The sequence below is a fragment of the Loxodonta africana genome, chromosome 18 (genome assembly GCF_030014295.1).
Source record: "Loxodonta africana isolate mLoxAfr1 chromosome 18, mLoxAfr1.hap2, whole genome shotgun sequence".
Classification (NCBI taxonomy): Eukaryota; Metazoa; Chordata; class Mammalia; order Proboscidea; family Elephantidae; genus Loxodonta; species Loxodonta africana.
The window spans coordinates 25,200,654-25,218,155 of NC_087359.1; the positions used below are offsets into that span (position 1 = coordinate 25,200,654).

A 17,502-nucleotide genomic window follows, 5' to 3' on the forward strand; every position below is an offset into this window, starting at 1 on the left:
TTTTGTGAAGTAATAAATTCTCTTGTTGCTTATGCCAACTAAAAAAAAAAAAAAAAAAAGGTGGCATTTTCTGTTATTCACACCAAAGCACTCTGACTGAAGCAGGTAGTACCTAAGTTCCTTGACCTAGAGAAAGTCAGCAAGCAAAGAGGCTGAGCAAGGAAGGAGAGCATACCTGTTCTTGTGACTCCAGCTCTCTGTGCTGTAATTTTTTCTCCGCATTCCGCACCTGATTAGTACGGGTGTCCAGTTCATCTTGTAGGGCCTGAAACAGTACAAGAGAAACATATAAACATTAAAAATCTGCACACTTGAAAGAAAGTTTTACCACATGAACTGGCATTAAAAAGGCCTCAGATCTCCATTCTATTACTGTTGTGCCAAAAGAGTTCAGACAAACAGAACCAGACTTTCATCTGCCAGGCCCAGATGTTTCTGCCTTAAGAATACTTAGTATGAAAAAATTCTAAACTAACAGCGCAGAAAATTAGCAGGTGTCAATTTATTTTGTGAAAATGTCTATTATATTCCCAGCGTAGGGCCCACAAACATGAAATAAGGTGTAAAGCTATTGTTAATTAAAATAGCTCTGCAAGTACACCTGCAAGGTATGCTTACTCTCGAGAAAGCGTTACGACATACAGCAATATCTGGCCACCATGACATTTTTCAGAATTATGCTATAGTAATTTGAGTAAATTAAAGTAACCTTAAAGGAACTTCTTTATTAAGTCAGAGCGGGATGGCATGGAATTGGAACAACCTGTAAGAAGTGAACAGAGATTAAGTCTTTCAGTTGTCAAGTACCAGTCAGAAATACAATCCATGTTAATACAGGAAACTTAGAAATCACAAAGCTCAGTAAGTATCACCGTACCAACTACTATTTTAAGTAAAGAGGTGAACTAGAAAAAATACAACAAAACAAAACAGAATCCATTCAAATAACCCAATTATAGATATAACAGGCAGAAAGTTACAGTGAGCAGGACGCATAGTATGGTAACAGCAAGGACAACAGATAAATTCTCAGAAGTAAAATTTGTTCAGTTGATATTACTGAGTTCCAGCTATATGTCAACAGCTATGATAACCACTATAGATGATAGACATAGCAGTGAAGAAAAGCAGGCCAAAAAAAAAAAAAAACCCAAAACAAAGAAGACAACCCTGCATTCATAAAGCTTGCATGGTAATGGAGGGAGGCAATATGCAAACGATAAGTATAATATATATCAGAGATAAGTGCAGAAGAAAAACAAAGTGGGGAAGGGGGATAGATAGTTCTGGAGTTGGGGCGAAGGGGGAAGGTTTGCAAATTTAAACAGATGGCCCAGGGAGATCTGAAGAAGAGAGAGCACTGTCACACAGGTATGTGGAGGAAGAGCCTTCCAGTCAGTGGAAACCACAAGTGCAAAGACCCTGAGACGGACGTCTGAGGAACCACAGCGGCCAGCGTAGACAGTGAACAAAGGGGGAGAAATAAGGTCAAGGATGTAACAGGATAGCAATTTGCTTCTGTAAAGATTACTACCTAGAAAACTCTATGGGGCAGTTCTACTTTGTCATATTGGATTGCTATGAGTTGAAAGTTAACTCAACAACACCTAACAACAAGTCACACTGAATCACTAGCCTCATAGGTCAGTTTAGGACTTCAGATTTTATCTGAGTGTAATAGAAGCTCCTAGGGAGTTGTGAGCAGGGGTTGCTTTGGTTGCTGCTTGAAGAACAGACTGAAGAGGGGTGAGGGCTAAAGCAGGGAGGTAAGTGAGAGGCCACTGCAATGTACTAGGCAAAGGATGCTGGAGAGCTGGACTAGGGTGGCGGATTCTGGACATATAGTAAGGTAGAGATGACAGCTCTGACAAAGTGAGACACAAAGAGGCGTCAAACAGGATGACCCAAGGATTTGGGTCTGAGTAGCTAGAAAAACGCAGCTGCCATTTACTGAGATGGTGAAGATTGAGGGAGGAGCATTGTCTTGGGTCTGCTATGATTAAATAATTTCACAGAGAAGATGTGAGTCTCTCTTCTCCTAAAGAAAAAAACTGTTCCCCACCTCAGGCCTCATCTTCCTCCTCCCCATTACCAGCAAACTCTTGAGAGTGGCCCGCACTCAGTGTCCTGTGTGCCCTTCCATCCCCTCAGCACCTCTTAGATCCTGACTTTTACCCCCACCCCTTGGTCTGCCTTCACCACGGCCGCTTGTTAACTCCTAAACGCCAAAGCCAGAAGTCAATTTTCAACCTCATCCAATGGCAGCATTTGGCCCTGTTCATGGACCAACTGTTTTACTCCCTTGCGTTTTGAGGAAATACTTCTTCACAGGGAAGTCAGGGGTTAAGTAAGGAGGCTGCTGCAAAAGTGAAGGGCTTGAAACAAGGCCATAGATACAGAGAATGGGGAGGATTTGGTAGAATCACTAAGGGGGGTCTGGGAAAAAAGGAACTCAAGGATACCAGTAGGCTTTGATACTGAATGACCATAGAATAGTGACACCACAAACTGTTGAAGCAACAAGGAGCAATTCAGAAGGGAGGGGCAGTATGGTTTAAGACATGTTGAGTTTGGGGTGCTGGCCAGACTTCAAGGGGGAGCTACCTGATAGATCACATTGGAAAGATGGGTCTGAACAATGGAGAGAGGTCTCAGACAGAGGTGCAGATGGGGAAACTTCCCAGGGAAGCAAGGAAAAAGAGGAGAGGTTCTACAACTTGACCATTGGTGATACCCACAGGAAAGAGCAGACAGAGGAGAAGGAAGAGGCCATGAATGCTGATGGGAATTCAGATGGATAGGAGGCGACTAAGGAGAAGTTAGTACACCCACTCCTCACTTATTGACATGGTTAGGTTCCAAAGACCAGGTTGTTATGTGAAAATAGGCATTATGTGAAAATGGAGGATGGCCACATAAGATCACAAAATGGAGGATGACTAAATCATTACGTAACTGCCAAATTACATCATTAATAACTGCCAAATTACATCATCACATAACTGCCACACCACTGAGAATCATGACCCAGCCAAGGTGACACATAACCTTAACCATCACAGCCAATATTACTTCCACCTTGCACCTCAGCATTCGTTACTGCCAGATGTACATTGTTAATGTGCAAAATAGTCAGAGAGTAGATTTTTCACTACTGTCGTAAATGTGAAATGTCGGATAACAAGACAGCCGATAAGTGGAAGGAGTAGGTGTTTTATGGAAAGCTAGGTAAAAGAGGCTTTCAAAGAGGACAGGGTAATACAATTACATCTGATCCTTTCTCCAAACTTAAACATAGTAAAGAGACTATTAAGTCTACCATATTTTATTAACATTATCAAAGTAGAATTTAAAGTATATTTAATTTTTTAAAAGGTACCACTGTTAAAACCTGCTCATAGTTTAAATAAAGATGTAAAACATGTGATCTGCCTAAGGTTAATCAAAGAAAGCAGTTATGTCTAGAAATGACTTTTATTATCTATTAAAACATCAGTTTAAAAAATTAAAAAGTAACCAAATAATATTTCACTTTCAAAAAAGTTAAAATGCACTAGATGAAAGGAAAATGACAGTTTATACTGGCAGCTTTTTCCAGTCTTACATTCTAATAAATTATTAGGCTATTAGGGCTCCAACCTCAGAATTCGACATAAGGACTATGTGAAAACGACCACAATTACTCAATAAATATAACTGGGAGCTTTCTTTTCAGTTATGGCTTCTTTAATTCAAATTTGACATTTCACATACACACACACACACACACACACACACACACATCATCACAATTTTTAGTTTATTCTCGAGAAAAGCCCAAGATAATTAAAGAACAGAATGTCTGATACTGGGTCAAAAATAAAAACCAAAATCCAACTTAAACAGCTAAGCTGTTTATTCTGCAAAATTATCCCTTGTCTCTCAGCTCTGCTGGGTTAAAATGCATCAGTACTGAAAAGAAATTTCTTTTCCCCCAATTCGATTTGCCTTTAAGTCAGCTTGATGTAGGAAAGGACGCTGTGCCTGACTTTGAGAGTGCTTTGTATTGGTCAGGAACAAAGAATTACACTTTCCAGAAGAAAAATGTAAATGACATAATAAGCTTTACAAGAACATTGAGGATATACCACACTCTTTAAAAGGGAGGTTATAGGATAATCTGATTTGTTTGTTTAAAAAATGGAAATCATTAAAGCAAATTAAAGTGTAAAAGAGTTTACATGTGAACAGACCCTTCAGAGTGAGTGGAAAGTGCCAGAAGTTAATGTGCTGATGGAATGGCAGCACTAGGGCTTTCCTGTCGATTTGGGGGGGAAAAAAAAAGAGTATCACAGTCAATGCTATTTTCATAAAAGTTACGAACATAATTCAAAGCAAGCCACTCCCTAACTTGTAAAACCAGGTATAAAGGAACTGTGCGCAGTCTTATTAAAAGCTAATGTTTTTTTTTTCTCATAGTTCTGAATCAATTAAATAAGCAGGAAGAGACAAAAATTCATCTCAAATATGAAATTGTTAAGTTATTTAATAAAGAAAAGCTTCATTGGAAGGGGGAAATACTGTGCTACCATCGAAATACTGTGCTACCATTGTAACAAAAAATAGATCATCCAAATTTTCCTGGTCTACAAGGCATGGAAGAGAGAGGCTTTCAGACTTAGTATTTTTGTGTGACCAGAAGTCTTTCCAGAGATTTCTGACCTTGCCTTTGGCCAGCCTCTGGCTGTTATGTGAGAGCTGTGACTCCACCACCCTTTCACAATAGGCTGTTTAAGGACACAGATCTGTCTTCAGCTGCACTCCAGGTTCTTACCAGATCATTTTCCATCTTTATCAAAATCTTGGGAGAAATCTGGAAAAATCTACTTCCAAGTCAAAACAGAATCATTGACAGAACAAAAGTCTCTTCTCTGAATCCTCTGTTCTGGAAACACTGTCATGGCCGTGTGAACTTGTGAGGCAGATTCTCCTGTGCATTTTATGTCTCCTGTATGATTGCCATTTTTTTTTTTTTTTTAAGATTTTTTTCACTGACTTGACGTTTATTGTGTTTACACTTATCTCTTGCTTCATTCTGTGTTCCCAAGTCTTGGAAAAATGCTTATGCCTGGTCTTTTCACAAATCATCACGAGGCCGGTTTGCTACCATACATTGAGAGGGTGGAGTATGAAGGGATCCTTGTGTCTCTTTGTCCCATAGATTCTCCCATGTGGTCTGTGTAAGGGGGAACCTTGAACGCTACAGTGTTCTTTTACTTAGAGAGGCTGGATTAAACCATACGTGAGCAAAAAATTTAACAACGTAAATATAAAATGGTGTTGGCAAAGTTGTGGATTTTGAGGGCTTGGGGTTCAGTGTGGGGTCATGTAATGGAGTGAAGCAGCCCAGCCTGTGCTGGGGAAATTCAGACGGGTCTCAAGCTCTGCATAGCTGAGGGGTTATAAGAGAAAAAAAAACAGAGTATTTATACTGAAGATACTTCAAAGAGTCACCTTGACTAACTGCTGAAAGTTATTAAAACTGGTTGATGGGTACATGGGGGTTCTATATAGGACTGTCCCTTCTTTTGTGTATGTTTGAAAGTTTCCATAATAACAAGTTAAAAAAAAAAAAGGCAATTAAAATTCAGTTTCTTGGTTGTACTAGCCACATTTCAAGTGTTCAACAGCCACATGTATTATTGGACAGCTCAGACTCATAGAGGATTTCCATCATGGCAGAAAGTTCTTTTGGAAAGCTCTGAACTTGAATGTTAGACCAACTGTATTACTAAGCTGTTAAATAACTTCCAGCAATTATTTTTTTTTAAAAAAGCTTTTCCCACTTAAAAAAAAATGAAGTCACCATATTCTTCCTTTAAAGAGGTTCAAATCAACTCTTACTCAGAAGAAAAGAGGTGATTCATTCATCACTCAGTGGACAGGGAATGATCTAGGAGGATTTCCCAATGTATATTCTGGACATAAAATGAGGGAAACAGGAAGGAGGATGTTCATATTTTGACCTAAGGAGAGGAAAAGTGGAAAAAGAAGGCTTAACTAGATTTTTTTTAAATCAAAATATAATTTATATACAGTAAATGCCAGGTTTATTTTTAGTGGCAATGGCCTGTTTTTTATTTAAGATATGTAATATGATTTAAAAATTGTTGTCATAAAATATCTGTTAAGATTATAAAATTTTGACATGAACCTATTTTCCGCTGGTTGGTTTACATATCAAACAGAAATGAGATCTGATCTGTGACTGCAGTGAAGAGACACAATTATAAAGGCAAAATAAGGGTACCTCTAATTTAAACCTTAATTGCCTTTTTAATGATGCCCACATTTGTTTAAGTAGCATTACTGCAATTCAGTCTATAAATGGTGCTGATAATATTTCTAAGTTTCTTTGACATGTAAATAGAGCAGAAATGGTAAATGTTTTTCTACTACTGCTAACTGAAGGCTAAGATACAAATGAAAGCAATAAAATTTCACTGTATTTCATGTCAGATTTATAGACTTTTTTTTTATCCCATCTTAAATGACTGGGACAAAGCAAGATGGCCACACCCTGTCATCCTCAGGAGGAGACACAAATCTGGGACAATCAAAGATTACACAATGGCAGAGGGTGATATTTTTACTGGGCAGTCTCCTCGGATATTTACAGAGGACACTATAGCTCCCGTTTTATTATTATTTTTAAGTAGGCTAAATCTACTAACAAAAGTAACAAGTCTTTTTCAACTGAAATGACACTCAAGATTTCTTTTAACGTGACTTTTTCATTCAGACCTCCCCAGGATGACTAACAAACCGTAAAAAAAGTTTCAGTAGTGATTCCAAGGTTCATACTACAGACCTGAGGACAATCGGAACTACTGTTACTACCCCACCCACCCTACACAACAGAGCAGAACTGCCTCATAGGGTTTCCAAGGCTGTAATGGTTTTTTTTTTTTTAGACTCTTTAAAAGTTTTATCAAGTTGTATTAGCAATTTTTTTTTATTAGCATAGTAGGCAAGGCTGTAATCTTTACAGAAGCTGGCTGCTACATCTTCCTCCCGAGTAGCGAGTAGCAGCTGGTGGGTTCAAACCATCAACCCTTCAGTTAGCAGCAGAGCACTTAACCACTGCACCACTAGAGCTTCTTACAGTTACTACAGAGACCACTAATATATTTAGAACACAATTGTATATATTTTTTTCATCATGGTCTACATTCAGGTTTAAAAATTCTTTTTCACATTCCAAGCAAGCACCTTTTTTTTTTTTTCAAACCTCATGATTCAGTCTCTTTCTTGTGATATTGGTGGGAAGAAAGGAGATCTTTCAGGGTTTTAACCCAATACATATGTTACTCTTCACATAAGGCACAATTCCTTTCAGGTGGGAACTTTTTAGTTGTTGCAACAAACCACATATATGAGAAATTGCACATAAATGGCCCATCGCTATAGAACTTACTAGACTGACTTGACATAAAAGATAAAGATATTGTGGCCATTATCAAAACAACAGTAGTGTTTTCTTCAAAGAATAAGAAAGTTTGCATTTTCTGTTTCTCTTTTTTCTTCTTTCATGTATTTTTGGTACTTCGAAATTTCTAAAGGAATTTCTTTAAAAGTCCTAAACTGCATTTTTTTTTTTTTTTTAAAGTTAGTGTTTCCTAGTCTTAACAGAGATTCCAGGAAAAAGAAATCATGTTATTCCAAGACTTTGATGATCTAAGGAAGCTGGAATCCCCTAAGACACTTCATTAATGTTTCCCTCGTCACACAAAGGACCTTTCCGACATTACACACATCTCCTCTTAAAGTAGCCAGTATACTTCCACTCAGGAAATTCAAAGCACATTTCCCCCTCTGTCACTCCATACGGCTTCACTTGTGAACAAGGTCTTATCTTGGGTGGTAGAAATCTAGGATCAAGTTCAAGAATCACAGATTTTTTCAGGATCCTAGAGGAATTTCCTCATTTGGCCAGTGAGATAACTATTCCAGCTTCAATTCAGTCTCTGAGGAGAGGATTGTAAACTGTTAAAGCCTCTTTAAACGGACCAGCCCCTCTTCTGCGCAAGCCCAGGCAAGGGGAAGGATCCAAAAGTCATTCATTTATATTTTGATCTTCTTACATGCTAATCGTTTACACATGTGATCCGTCGAGCCTGCAGCATCATTCCAAATCCCCCTGACAAACCGTGAATTTCTTCTCTATTAAAACTGAAGATATTTCTTCCACGAACCATTTCAAACCTAGATTGAAGACAACTCATAATTCTCAATAAGTTTTTATGCCCTCAGTATGATAACATATTTACATATCTCTTTGTATTATGAACTCATTTGTCTTTTTCCTTGTTTGAGACTATGAGCTCTGTCAGGGCGACATATATTTGTTTTCCATACTTTTTAGGTGAAATTGCTTAGTAAGGTGTTATTTACATTACGGCACTAATTATTTACTAGTAACATTACACCAAACCTGTTGCCATTCAGTCAATCGTGACTCACAGCAACCCTATAGGACAGGGCAGAGCTGCCCCATAAGGTTCCCAAGGAGCGGCTGATGGATCCAAACTGCCTTTTTGGTTAACAGCCGAACTCTTAACCGCTGCGCCACCAGGACTGGTAACATTAGCCAATTATATAAAGATCAAGTTGCCTTTTCTTCAAAACAAGGTATTCCCACTAGCATTTCTCCAGATTTTTTCCCTCTCCAACTAAACGACATCTCTTCTTACTTTGATCCTAGATAAAAATAGCCTTACCCAGTCTGCTCCCTCAAGTGTCTAGAAGTGGTGTCCCTTCTTGTTTTCTCAAGATAACACATCTACCATTGTCCTCAGTTCTCTTTGCAAATTCTCAGGAGTCATAGGTGTTACCTCTCCCCTTCTTGCTGATCCTCTCCCGCGTCTAAACCTGCACAACTGTCTTTACTCTGCTGTCCCTCTAGGGATGAAGGCCTCTATGGTCTCTTCAACCCTGATATTCTTTTATTTTTTTAAATAATATTTTATTATTTTTAAAAATAATATCTTATTGTGTTTTTGATGAAGGTTCACAAGCAGTTTAGATTTCCATTATGATTTCTATACAAGTTGTTCAGTGACATTGGTTACATTCTTCACAATGTGTGAGCATTCTCATTATTTCTGTTCTGGTTGTTCCATTTCCATGTTTCCCTGCCCCCTTACATCCCCATCTTTGTGTTAAAGTAATTGTTGACTGTTTGGTCTCACAGAGGTGATTTTTTAAAGGAGCACAGTAACCCCTGATATTCTTTTATTTTGTGATGACCACATTCCTCAAACAGATGTTTCACTCCATTACTCTTATTTCTTTCCTGTCAGCTAACTCATTCCTCTTCTGCAGCCTCATTTTGGTCTCCATCATGTTACTACACTTGCCCTTTGCAAGGCTGGCAACAACCCTCTTATTGCTCCCTTCCAATGGCTTTTCTGCATCTTTATTCTTGACTTTTCTGTTGCACTGAACACTGTTAGAACTCTCTCCTTTTAGAAATCTCATCCCTTGACACCACAAAATCCTGGTTACCCTCCTCCCTCTTTCAGCATGCCTTTTGCTCCTCCTCCTCTTCTTCTCTTTCAAGATACTTTCCAAACTTGGTTAGTGGCTCTTCACTTTCCTCTCTATGAACTGTCTCCACTGGTTAATTACTGAATCAATTCCATAAATTAGTAAGAGTATTTCTAAAATCCGGACATATAAAATATGCCAGGAACTGTGCTAAACATTACCCTCAAACCAAAAAACCAAATCCGTTGCCATCGAGTTGATTCCAATTCATAGTGACCCTGTAGGACAGAGCAGAACTGCCCCTTGGGTTTCTAATTTTTTTTAATCTTTACAGAAGCAGGCTGCCACATCTGTCTCCCATGGAACAGCTGGTAGGTTCAAACCAATGACCCTTTGGTTAGTAGCCATGTGCTTAATCACTGCACCACCAGGGCTCCTTTACTATCAAACAGCACCTAATATAATGTATAACACAAACTGACAAATGAATAATTTTAATACCATGTAAACATGCTACAGAGAAGTCTTACCAGCATTAAGACCGAACACAGGACGAAAACAACACATGCTAAGGAAGGTGAGGCAGAGAAGACTTCATTGAGGAGGTAATGTGTGAGCTGAAGAATGTTTGCTGAGAGAAAAGAAAAGATTCAATCACAGTGGAAAGGCACAGCGGCATGAACAGCAAGGTGTGTTGACTGTACAGATGGTGCAGTGAGCAGAGGGATGGTTACTGAACCTGGAAGGCTAGCTGGGGTTGCCTGGAAGGGCCCTGAGAACCAGAGAACCCCAGATTTTCTCCTGTAGTAATGGGGAGCCACAAATGTGCCTAAGACATCAGGTTTACAACACAGGAAGAATATGCAGGTGGAAATGTGGGGAACGGTGGCAGTGAGGCCAGTTGGAGGCCACTAAAAGACATGTGGGTGAACCTATGGGACAGAACAGAGAAAATAATCTGTTTATGTCCCACCCTCTAAATGTATGGTTAGGCAACAAGGCCCAGAAAAACATGCCTGTGGGCTTCATGTTGATTTGTTAAGAGGCCAGGCACAAGCATTTTCAAAAGGCTTGGGAAGACAGAATGAGGCAGAATATAAGAGCAGAACAAATTCAATTCCAAGTTGGTGTGAAATGGTTTGGAAACTCTATAAAAACGCCCAAATAATAATAAAGTACAACTGTACACACTTCGTAACATAAACCGTGTAGTAGAATCTGCCTCAGGAGTTCACTCTGCCAGGACTGGGAGACCATTATGAGGCTACTGCAGCAGTCATGTGAGAGACAAGCCTGGCTTGGACTAGAGATGGTGAGGAGTGACGGGTCTGGGAGGAATGTACCTGTGGGGGCAGTGTTGGGCAGAAGGTAGAACTGCTGGGGCTTCGAAAAGGAATGAATGTGCTGGGTATGAGAAGGAGGTTTGAGGTTTTTATGAGGTTTCCAGCATGGCTGGCTGGAAGCTATCATTGATCAAGGCAGGGAACACAGTAGGATTATAATGTGTGGAAAGGAAGAGGACAGTAATAGTGACACCAATGGCTTGGCCCATTATAGTATGGTACCAAAAAAAAAAAAAAAAAAAAACCGAATAGAAGAAGCAGTTTTGGAGCAGCAAGATCCTGAATCCAGTTTTAGAGCCACTGAGTGGGAATGTGTATCACGATACCCAGCAGGCAATGGAAACATCAATTTTAACTAGTTCTTTCCTTCTGGTGATTCCTAAAGCTCATCTCCACACCTAGGATCTCATGAGTCCTCTGATTTGACATCTCTGAGGGTCCTCTTCTGTGTGAACACAGCTGCCTTATTGTCATCTCAGACTTACCAAGTCCAAAACTAAACTTCTGATTTCTCTGCCATGCCTCCCCTCCCACCAAATGTCCTGCTGATCAGTGACACAGCCTTTCTTTCAGTCACTTGGGTTTAAATCTCACTGTCATCGGTGAGATGTCCCCCCACCCCTGTTCAGTTCTCACTCCCAGTTATTTGCTTGAGTTTCTCCAACTACTCTAGGTCCTTATTTCTTCACACTAAGGCCCAGACTTTTCCCAATTGCATCATCCTTCATATCACCAGCAGACACATTTTCTCAAAGACTGCCTTTTTATGTTATTCTCCATCTCCAAAAACTTAAAATTCCTGCACTCTCCAACCAAATTAAGGCTAAAATCCATCCACCTAGCTTCGAATCCCTGTATAAACTGGCCTGGTTTCTCCATTTGGACTTCTTACGGTGCTCAACATACTAACTCAAAGCTTATATTAGTTAGTTCTCATGTGTTAGGCACTGTGCTAGGGGCTTTGATCACTCCACCTCCTTTCAAAATAACCCTTCTGACGTGGAGACCTCATTTTACAAGAGGAAGCTAAGGCTCCTTTAAGTTACCCAAGGCTGCCCAGCTAGAAAGTCATGCAGAAGGGAAATAACCCAGGTCATCTTGACCCTGGAGGGAGCAGTGCTGCCTGGGCACCTGCCTCTCCCGCCTGGTCACTTCCACCTTCTCTACAGGCCCAGATTCACACTGCCCTGTGGGCCTTTGTTGTTTTGTGCATCTTATCTAGAGTGCCTGTTTTTCCTTCTGTGCTAACAATACCTTCCTTTAAGCCTTCAGTGGCTCAAAATGCTCTGAGTTTGGTTTCAAGCTTTTTAGTCCTTAACTGGATGACCTAAAATGTAAGAAAAAAGAAAAGCAAGAGGAAAATACGTTCCTGTATGACAAATATTCAACAGTAATAATTATGCTAATGTCTTGCCTATTTGAGTCTGCTGCCAAAAAAGAATAATATTTATTATATATGAAGAAACTTCCTTTGTTTTAAACATTTTCTCTCTGAAATGCTAAGGTGCTCATACGCACACTCCTTCCATACTACCAAGTTCTACTAGGTCTCATTTTATCCATGTAAGGACCAACAGTATTCTCATTACCAGACAATCTGGAAAATGGTTTTAGGGAAGTGTTACTGCTGTCATATTTACACACTTTTGTTTCTATAATTGTGTGTACGTTGTCATTTTGGGTTAAAAAGACAGCCACTCCAATATAATCATGGTGCAATACTGGATGGTGAAAAGGAAAATGGTCGAAGTGTGGACGCAGAGATCTTTAGGTGAGGCTGTTTCCTGTACTACATTTGTATGGAGGACAGAAGTCATATATGCCAGATAAAGTGTGTGTGTGTGTTTTAACCTTAGGATACTGTGATATCTGGAGCCAATACTTATGAAGGAAGAAGTTTAAAACTTTCCATTTAAACCACTTAGAATGAGAGGATTTACAAAGATTCTGTTTAATGTTCAGCTGACACATTGTCAAAAACATTTATCATGCAACCTTTTGAAGTTTCTTCCACTCCCTTTTAGTTATTAAAGCTGAATTGCAGTTAGTTATCAACAACAAAGCATACATGTGATGGTGTTTTTATCGTCGTCTTGCAGTCTGAGTTCTGAACTACTAAGCAAAATTAAATTCTCCTGATTAGAAAAATGATTAGTGACCTAGTTCTCATGCTCAGTGCACAACACAGTTGGCTTTCTAGATGGACCAAGAGACTGCAGGGGACTTGGAAATTTCATCTAAGTGTCTTACCAGCCCCCAAATGGTGAGACTCTTCAGATACTAGAATGTGCTATTTTGAGTTAGGACTACAATTCTTTCAGTGCAAATAGGGAAACAGTGACCTATATCATTGAAAAGACTTCTTGGTAACTTTATTCCTAATGTTAATTTCTTCAGACTGAGAAAAAGTTCTGGTATATATAGGTACATATATATATATATTTTTAAATAATATTTTTTTGGTGAAGGTTTACATAGCAGTTTAGGTTCCCATTCAAAAATTTCTACATAAGTTGTCCAGTGACACTGGTTACCGTCTTAGTTATCCAGTGCTGCTATAACAGAAATACCACAAGTAGATGGCTTTAACAAACAGAAATTTATTTTCTCACAGTTTAGGAGGCTAGAAGTCTGAAATCAAGGGTGTCAGCTCTAAGGGAAAGTTTTCTCTCCGTGTCAGTTCTGGGGAAATGCCCTTGTCATCAGTATTCCCTTGGTCTAGGAGCTGCTCAGCACAGGGACCCTGGGTCCAAAGGGTCTTTCTTGGTGGCATGAGGTCCCTCTCCTCTCTGCTTGCTTCTCTCCTTTATATCTCAAAAGAGATTGACTCAAGATACAACTTAATCCTATAGATTCAGTCCTGCCTCATTAACATCACAGAGGTTAGGATTTACAGCACATAGGATAATCACATCAGATCACAAAATGGTGGACCACCATACAATACTGGGAATCATGACCTAGCCAAGCTGACACATTTTTCGGGGACACAATTCAATCCATTATAGTTATATTCTTCACCATGCATGAACATTCTCATTGTTTTTGTTCTGGTTGTTCCATTTCCATTAATCTAGTTTCCCTGCCTCTGGTATATATTTTGACAAGAGGAATCAAAACTCTTTCTAGATAATTCAATTGGGTAATTTTTTTGAGTGTATATAATGTGTTGGACATCAGATAGAGAGCACAAAGTTGGGTAAAATGTGGCCTTATCTTTTAAGGAGCTTACACTATAAGAGAAGGTATGTGATAAGATGGAAAGCAGAAAAGCACAGTGTCTTAAGCGTTCAACTGAGAGACCAAAAGGAAAAGGGAAGGACAGGGAAAGAAGTTCAACGGCACCACAAGGATGCAAACAGATAAATCCAGAATGCTGGACGTTCTGTAGGGCAACTGACTTGGTTTCTGCAAGAAATCAATGGCATGGGAAAAAAATGAAGCAGAGTCTGCTTTAGATTAAAAAAGACATAAAGGATATAACAAACAAATGCGATGTTTGGCTCTTGTTTGGATCCTGATTCGAGCAAACCAAACACAAAATGGGATTGTTTAGTCAATTGGAGAAATTTAATTATGAACCAGGTATTAGATGACACTAAAGGGTAATTGTTAATTTTGTTAGATCTGACAAAGGCGCTGTGGTTATATAACACAATACCTGTGTTTTTCGAGAGGCACTCTAAAATACCTAAGGTACATCATCTAGGTACATCACCCAAAAGCTACAATTCTGATAGGCAGAAGGCGGGAGAAGTGGAAGAACTATCTGCCAAAGAAGGGGCATTTGCAAAGGTAAATGAGGAAAACAGGCATGTGCTCAGCAAAGAGTGTGCTGTCTAGAGCGCAGCACTTGGAATAAATGGAGGAGGGGGAATCCTGAGAAGGTAGATGAGAACAGAGGCCTTGAATGCTGACATGAGCTTGCACTTAATTTGGTGAAGAGAAGAGGGGCTTTTGTCCAATGGCTAAACTCAAAAATGGTATACAAAACCGCCTCCTATGTATCTACAACACATGGCCCAGGTTTATCAAGTTCAAAGCTGGATATATTATCAGCTTTCCCATTATCTTCCCTATCTTCTCACCTGCCCCTTTGCCTAAATCTATTTCTCCTGCTATATATTCACATCTAGATTAATGGAGCCACTATTCTCCCAGCTATGCAAATCGGGAATCTGGAGGACACCCCTGAATTTTCCCTACCTCTTCACCTTCCATCCAAACATTTACTTGCCTTCTAAACATTTCTTCTTTCCAGCCCTACTGTTACTGCCCTTGTCATTGCTCATCTGGACAATGACATCCACTTGCTGGTCTCCCAAGTCTAATTCACTGTTGCCACAGTATGTAATTTTCCTTACCATCTTGGGGTTTACTCCATCTCAGTGAATGATGCTGTCTTCACACACACAATACATCAAATTATGCAAGGCAAAAAACTCAGGAGATATCCTTGACAACTTGCCTCTATTCTACCTATTCCCTCCCACAGAGTCCTGTTTTCCATCACTGTGTATTCAATCTCTTAAATACTTTTTGATTTGGTCCACTTCACATCATCTCTACTGACATTTTCAAATTTTACTGTCACAGTCTCCTATCTGGTCTCCGCTCATTCCTCTGGCTCCCCTCAGTCTATTCTTCATAGAGCACCCTGTTACCATTTCAAGAGGTATATCTAGGCGTTACCGTTGAATCTGCTCTTTCCCTCCACCCTGCTGTATCCAATTCATCACTAAGTTCTACTGACTCTCCCTTAAAAGCATATGGGTAATTCAACCACAGGACCACCACCCTTGTCCAAGCCATGGTCTTCTTTCATCTGAAGACCACTGCAACAGCCTAATGGTCTCCCTCCAACTCCCTACCATCCATTCTGCACACAGTACCCAGCTTGATCCATTTGAAATGTAAATGCCCCTCACCTACTCATAATTCTCCAATGGCTTACCATTAGACTTAGAATAATATCCAAAACCCTCACCACTGCCAACAAGGTCCTGCAAGATCTGGCTTCCACCTATCTCTCAGGCCTCTTCTTGTACTAGGCTTCTCCTTATTCTTTATCTTCCAGCCACTCCACACTTGCTTTCCTTCTGTTTTTTAGACATGTCCGATTCATTACCACCTTAGAGTCTTGTAATAGTTCTTTCCTTCTTTTGGGAATATTTTTCTCATGATCTTCATACGGTCAACTTCTTGTAGCCAGTCTCAGTTTAAACACCACTTCTTCAGTGAGGTCCTTCCTGACCATGCCACCTAAATTGGCCACTGGTCATACTTTATGATAATAACTTTTTTAAATCTCTACAGAACGGTTGTCACCAAAGTCTCATCTATGTTTCTCTTTCTCTCTTATTAAAAATCTATGAAAGCCAGGAACTTATTCTGTTCACTACCATACTGCAGGGCTCTAGAATAGTCCTTGGTACATAGAAGGTGCTGAATAATACCTGATTACGTCCTCTACTGTTTAAAGTATGCCAAAGGCTTCCATCACTTGTACGATAAAGCCCCCAACTCCTCACATGGTATTCAAGGCACTTCCTGGTCTGACCTCTGCCCACCTCAAGATCTTCACCCTGAGCCATTCCTCATGCTACAGCTACCCCGGCTCTCTTAGCTTGTCACATATGCCATGTCCCTCCCACCACAGGGCTTTGCACCTTCTGTTCTATCTGGAGCATGATTTCCTTACTTTACTCTTCTTAGCTGTCTCCCCACACATCCTTTAGATTGGAGCTTCAACGGCAGTCTCTCAGAGAAACCTCTCTGATCAGGTCTGTCGTGGTGTGCTCCTATAGTACGATGCGCCTTTACAAATGTCTTATCAAGACACGCTGGCTCACATACTAATGCCACTACAAACAGGTGACCTTCATTAAATGAACCCTTTCTTTTGACTTATGATTTGACAGGAATTAACTTATTTTGAGACAGAAGTCCTCAGTTTTCATAAAGCCTGCTGCTTTGGAGCCCTGCTTGTGGTGGAGAAGAGCAGCAAGCCAAGGACACACCAGAGTCATATTTCTACATTTATTTGCATGATCACTTTGTTTGTCTGGCATCTATTTACACGAGGCAGGGATTATTCTCGGATGGAAGGGCTTTAAAGACCAATGTGTTTAAAAGGCCATTCTCCTTGGAAATGAAACTAACAGTGGGAAGAGAGCAAATCTGTATTGTTTCTGAATTCCACTTTGGGTATACAATGAAGAATATGGGCGTTTATGCTCCTGAAGACATAACAAGGATTGCATTAATAAAATTATGAGGCTTCTAATTAGATGATTTGCACTGCTTTTTTAAGATGAAAGTTTCTAACTGGATTTATTTATTTATTTTTGATTGTGGTCTCCCAGGCAAGTTTACAGAATGCAAAGGATTAAAAGGTTTTTGAATTATTGGATTAACAATTACCGTTGTCAGGAATTTAAGCATTTTCCCCGTTAGTAGTCGGAGCGGTACAGGATGGATAGAAACTGTAAGTCTTTTACAAAGAAAAGCCCTTAATAATGTTTTAACACCTTTCAAAGTAACTTTAATCAAAGACAATCATGTGTGTGGTAAATCACGACTTCATAGACTGAACAAGAACTAGCCTGAACCAAAAGATCCAGCACTTACT

At 39.7% G+C, this 17,502-nt stretch overlaps 1 protein-coding gene across 13 annotated transcripts in view; it reads right to left on the reverse strand.

Moving 5' to 3' along the window:
- Positions 1–17,502, reverse strand: part of CEP112 (centrosomal protein 112) — a 462,579-nt gene that overhangs the window by 52,162 nt on the left and 392,915 nt on the right. For 12 of the 13 annotated variants that reach the window (XM_064270872.1, XM_064270863.1, XM_064270864.1 and 9 more), the window contains one exon: positions 176–265. In XM_064270872.1, the coding sequence (XP_064126942.1) occupies positions 176–265 (90 nt within the window). Of the gene's footprint in view, positions 1–175; positions 266–709; positions 764–17,502 lie in introns of those variants that run through there. The other variant, XM_064270868.1, reaches the window with a different exon arrangement.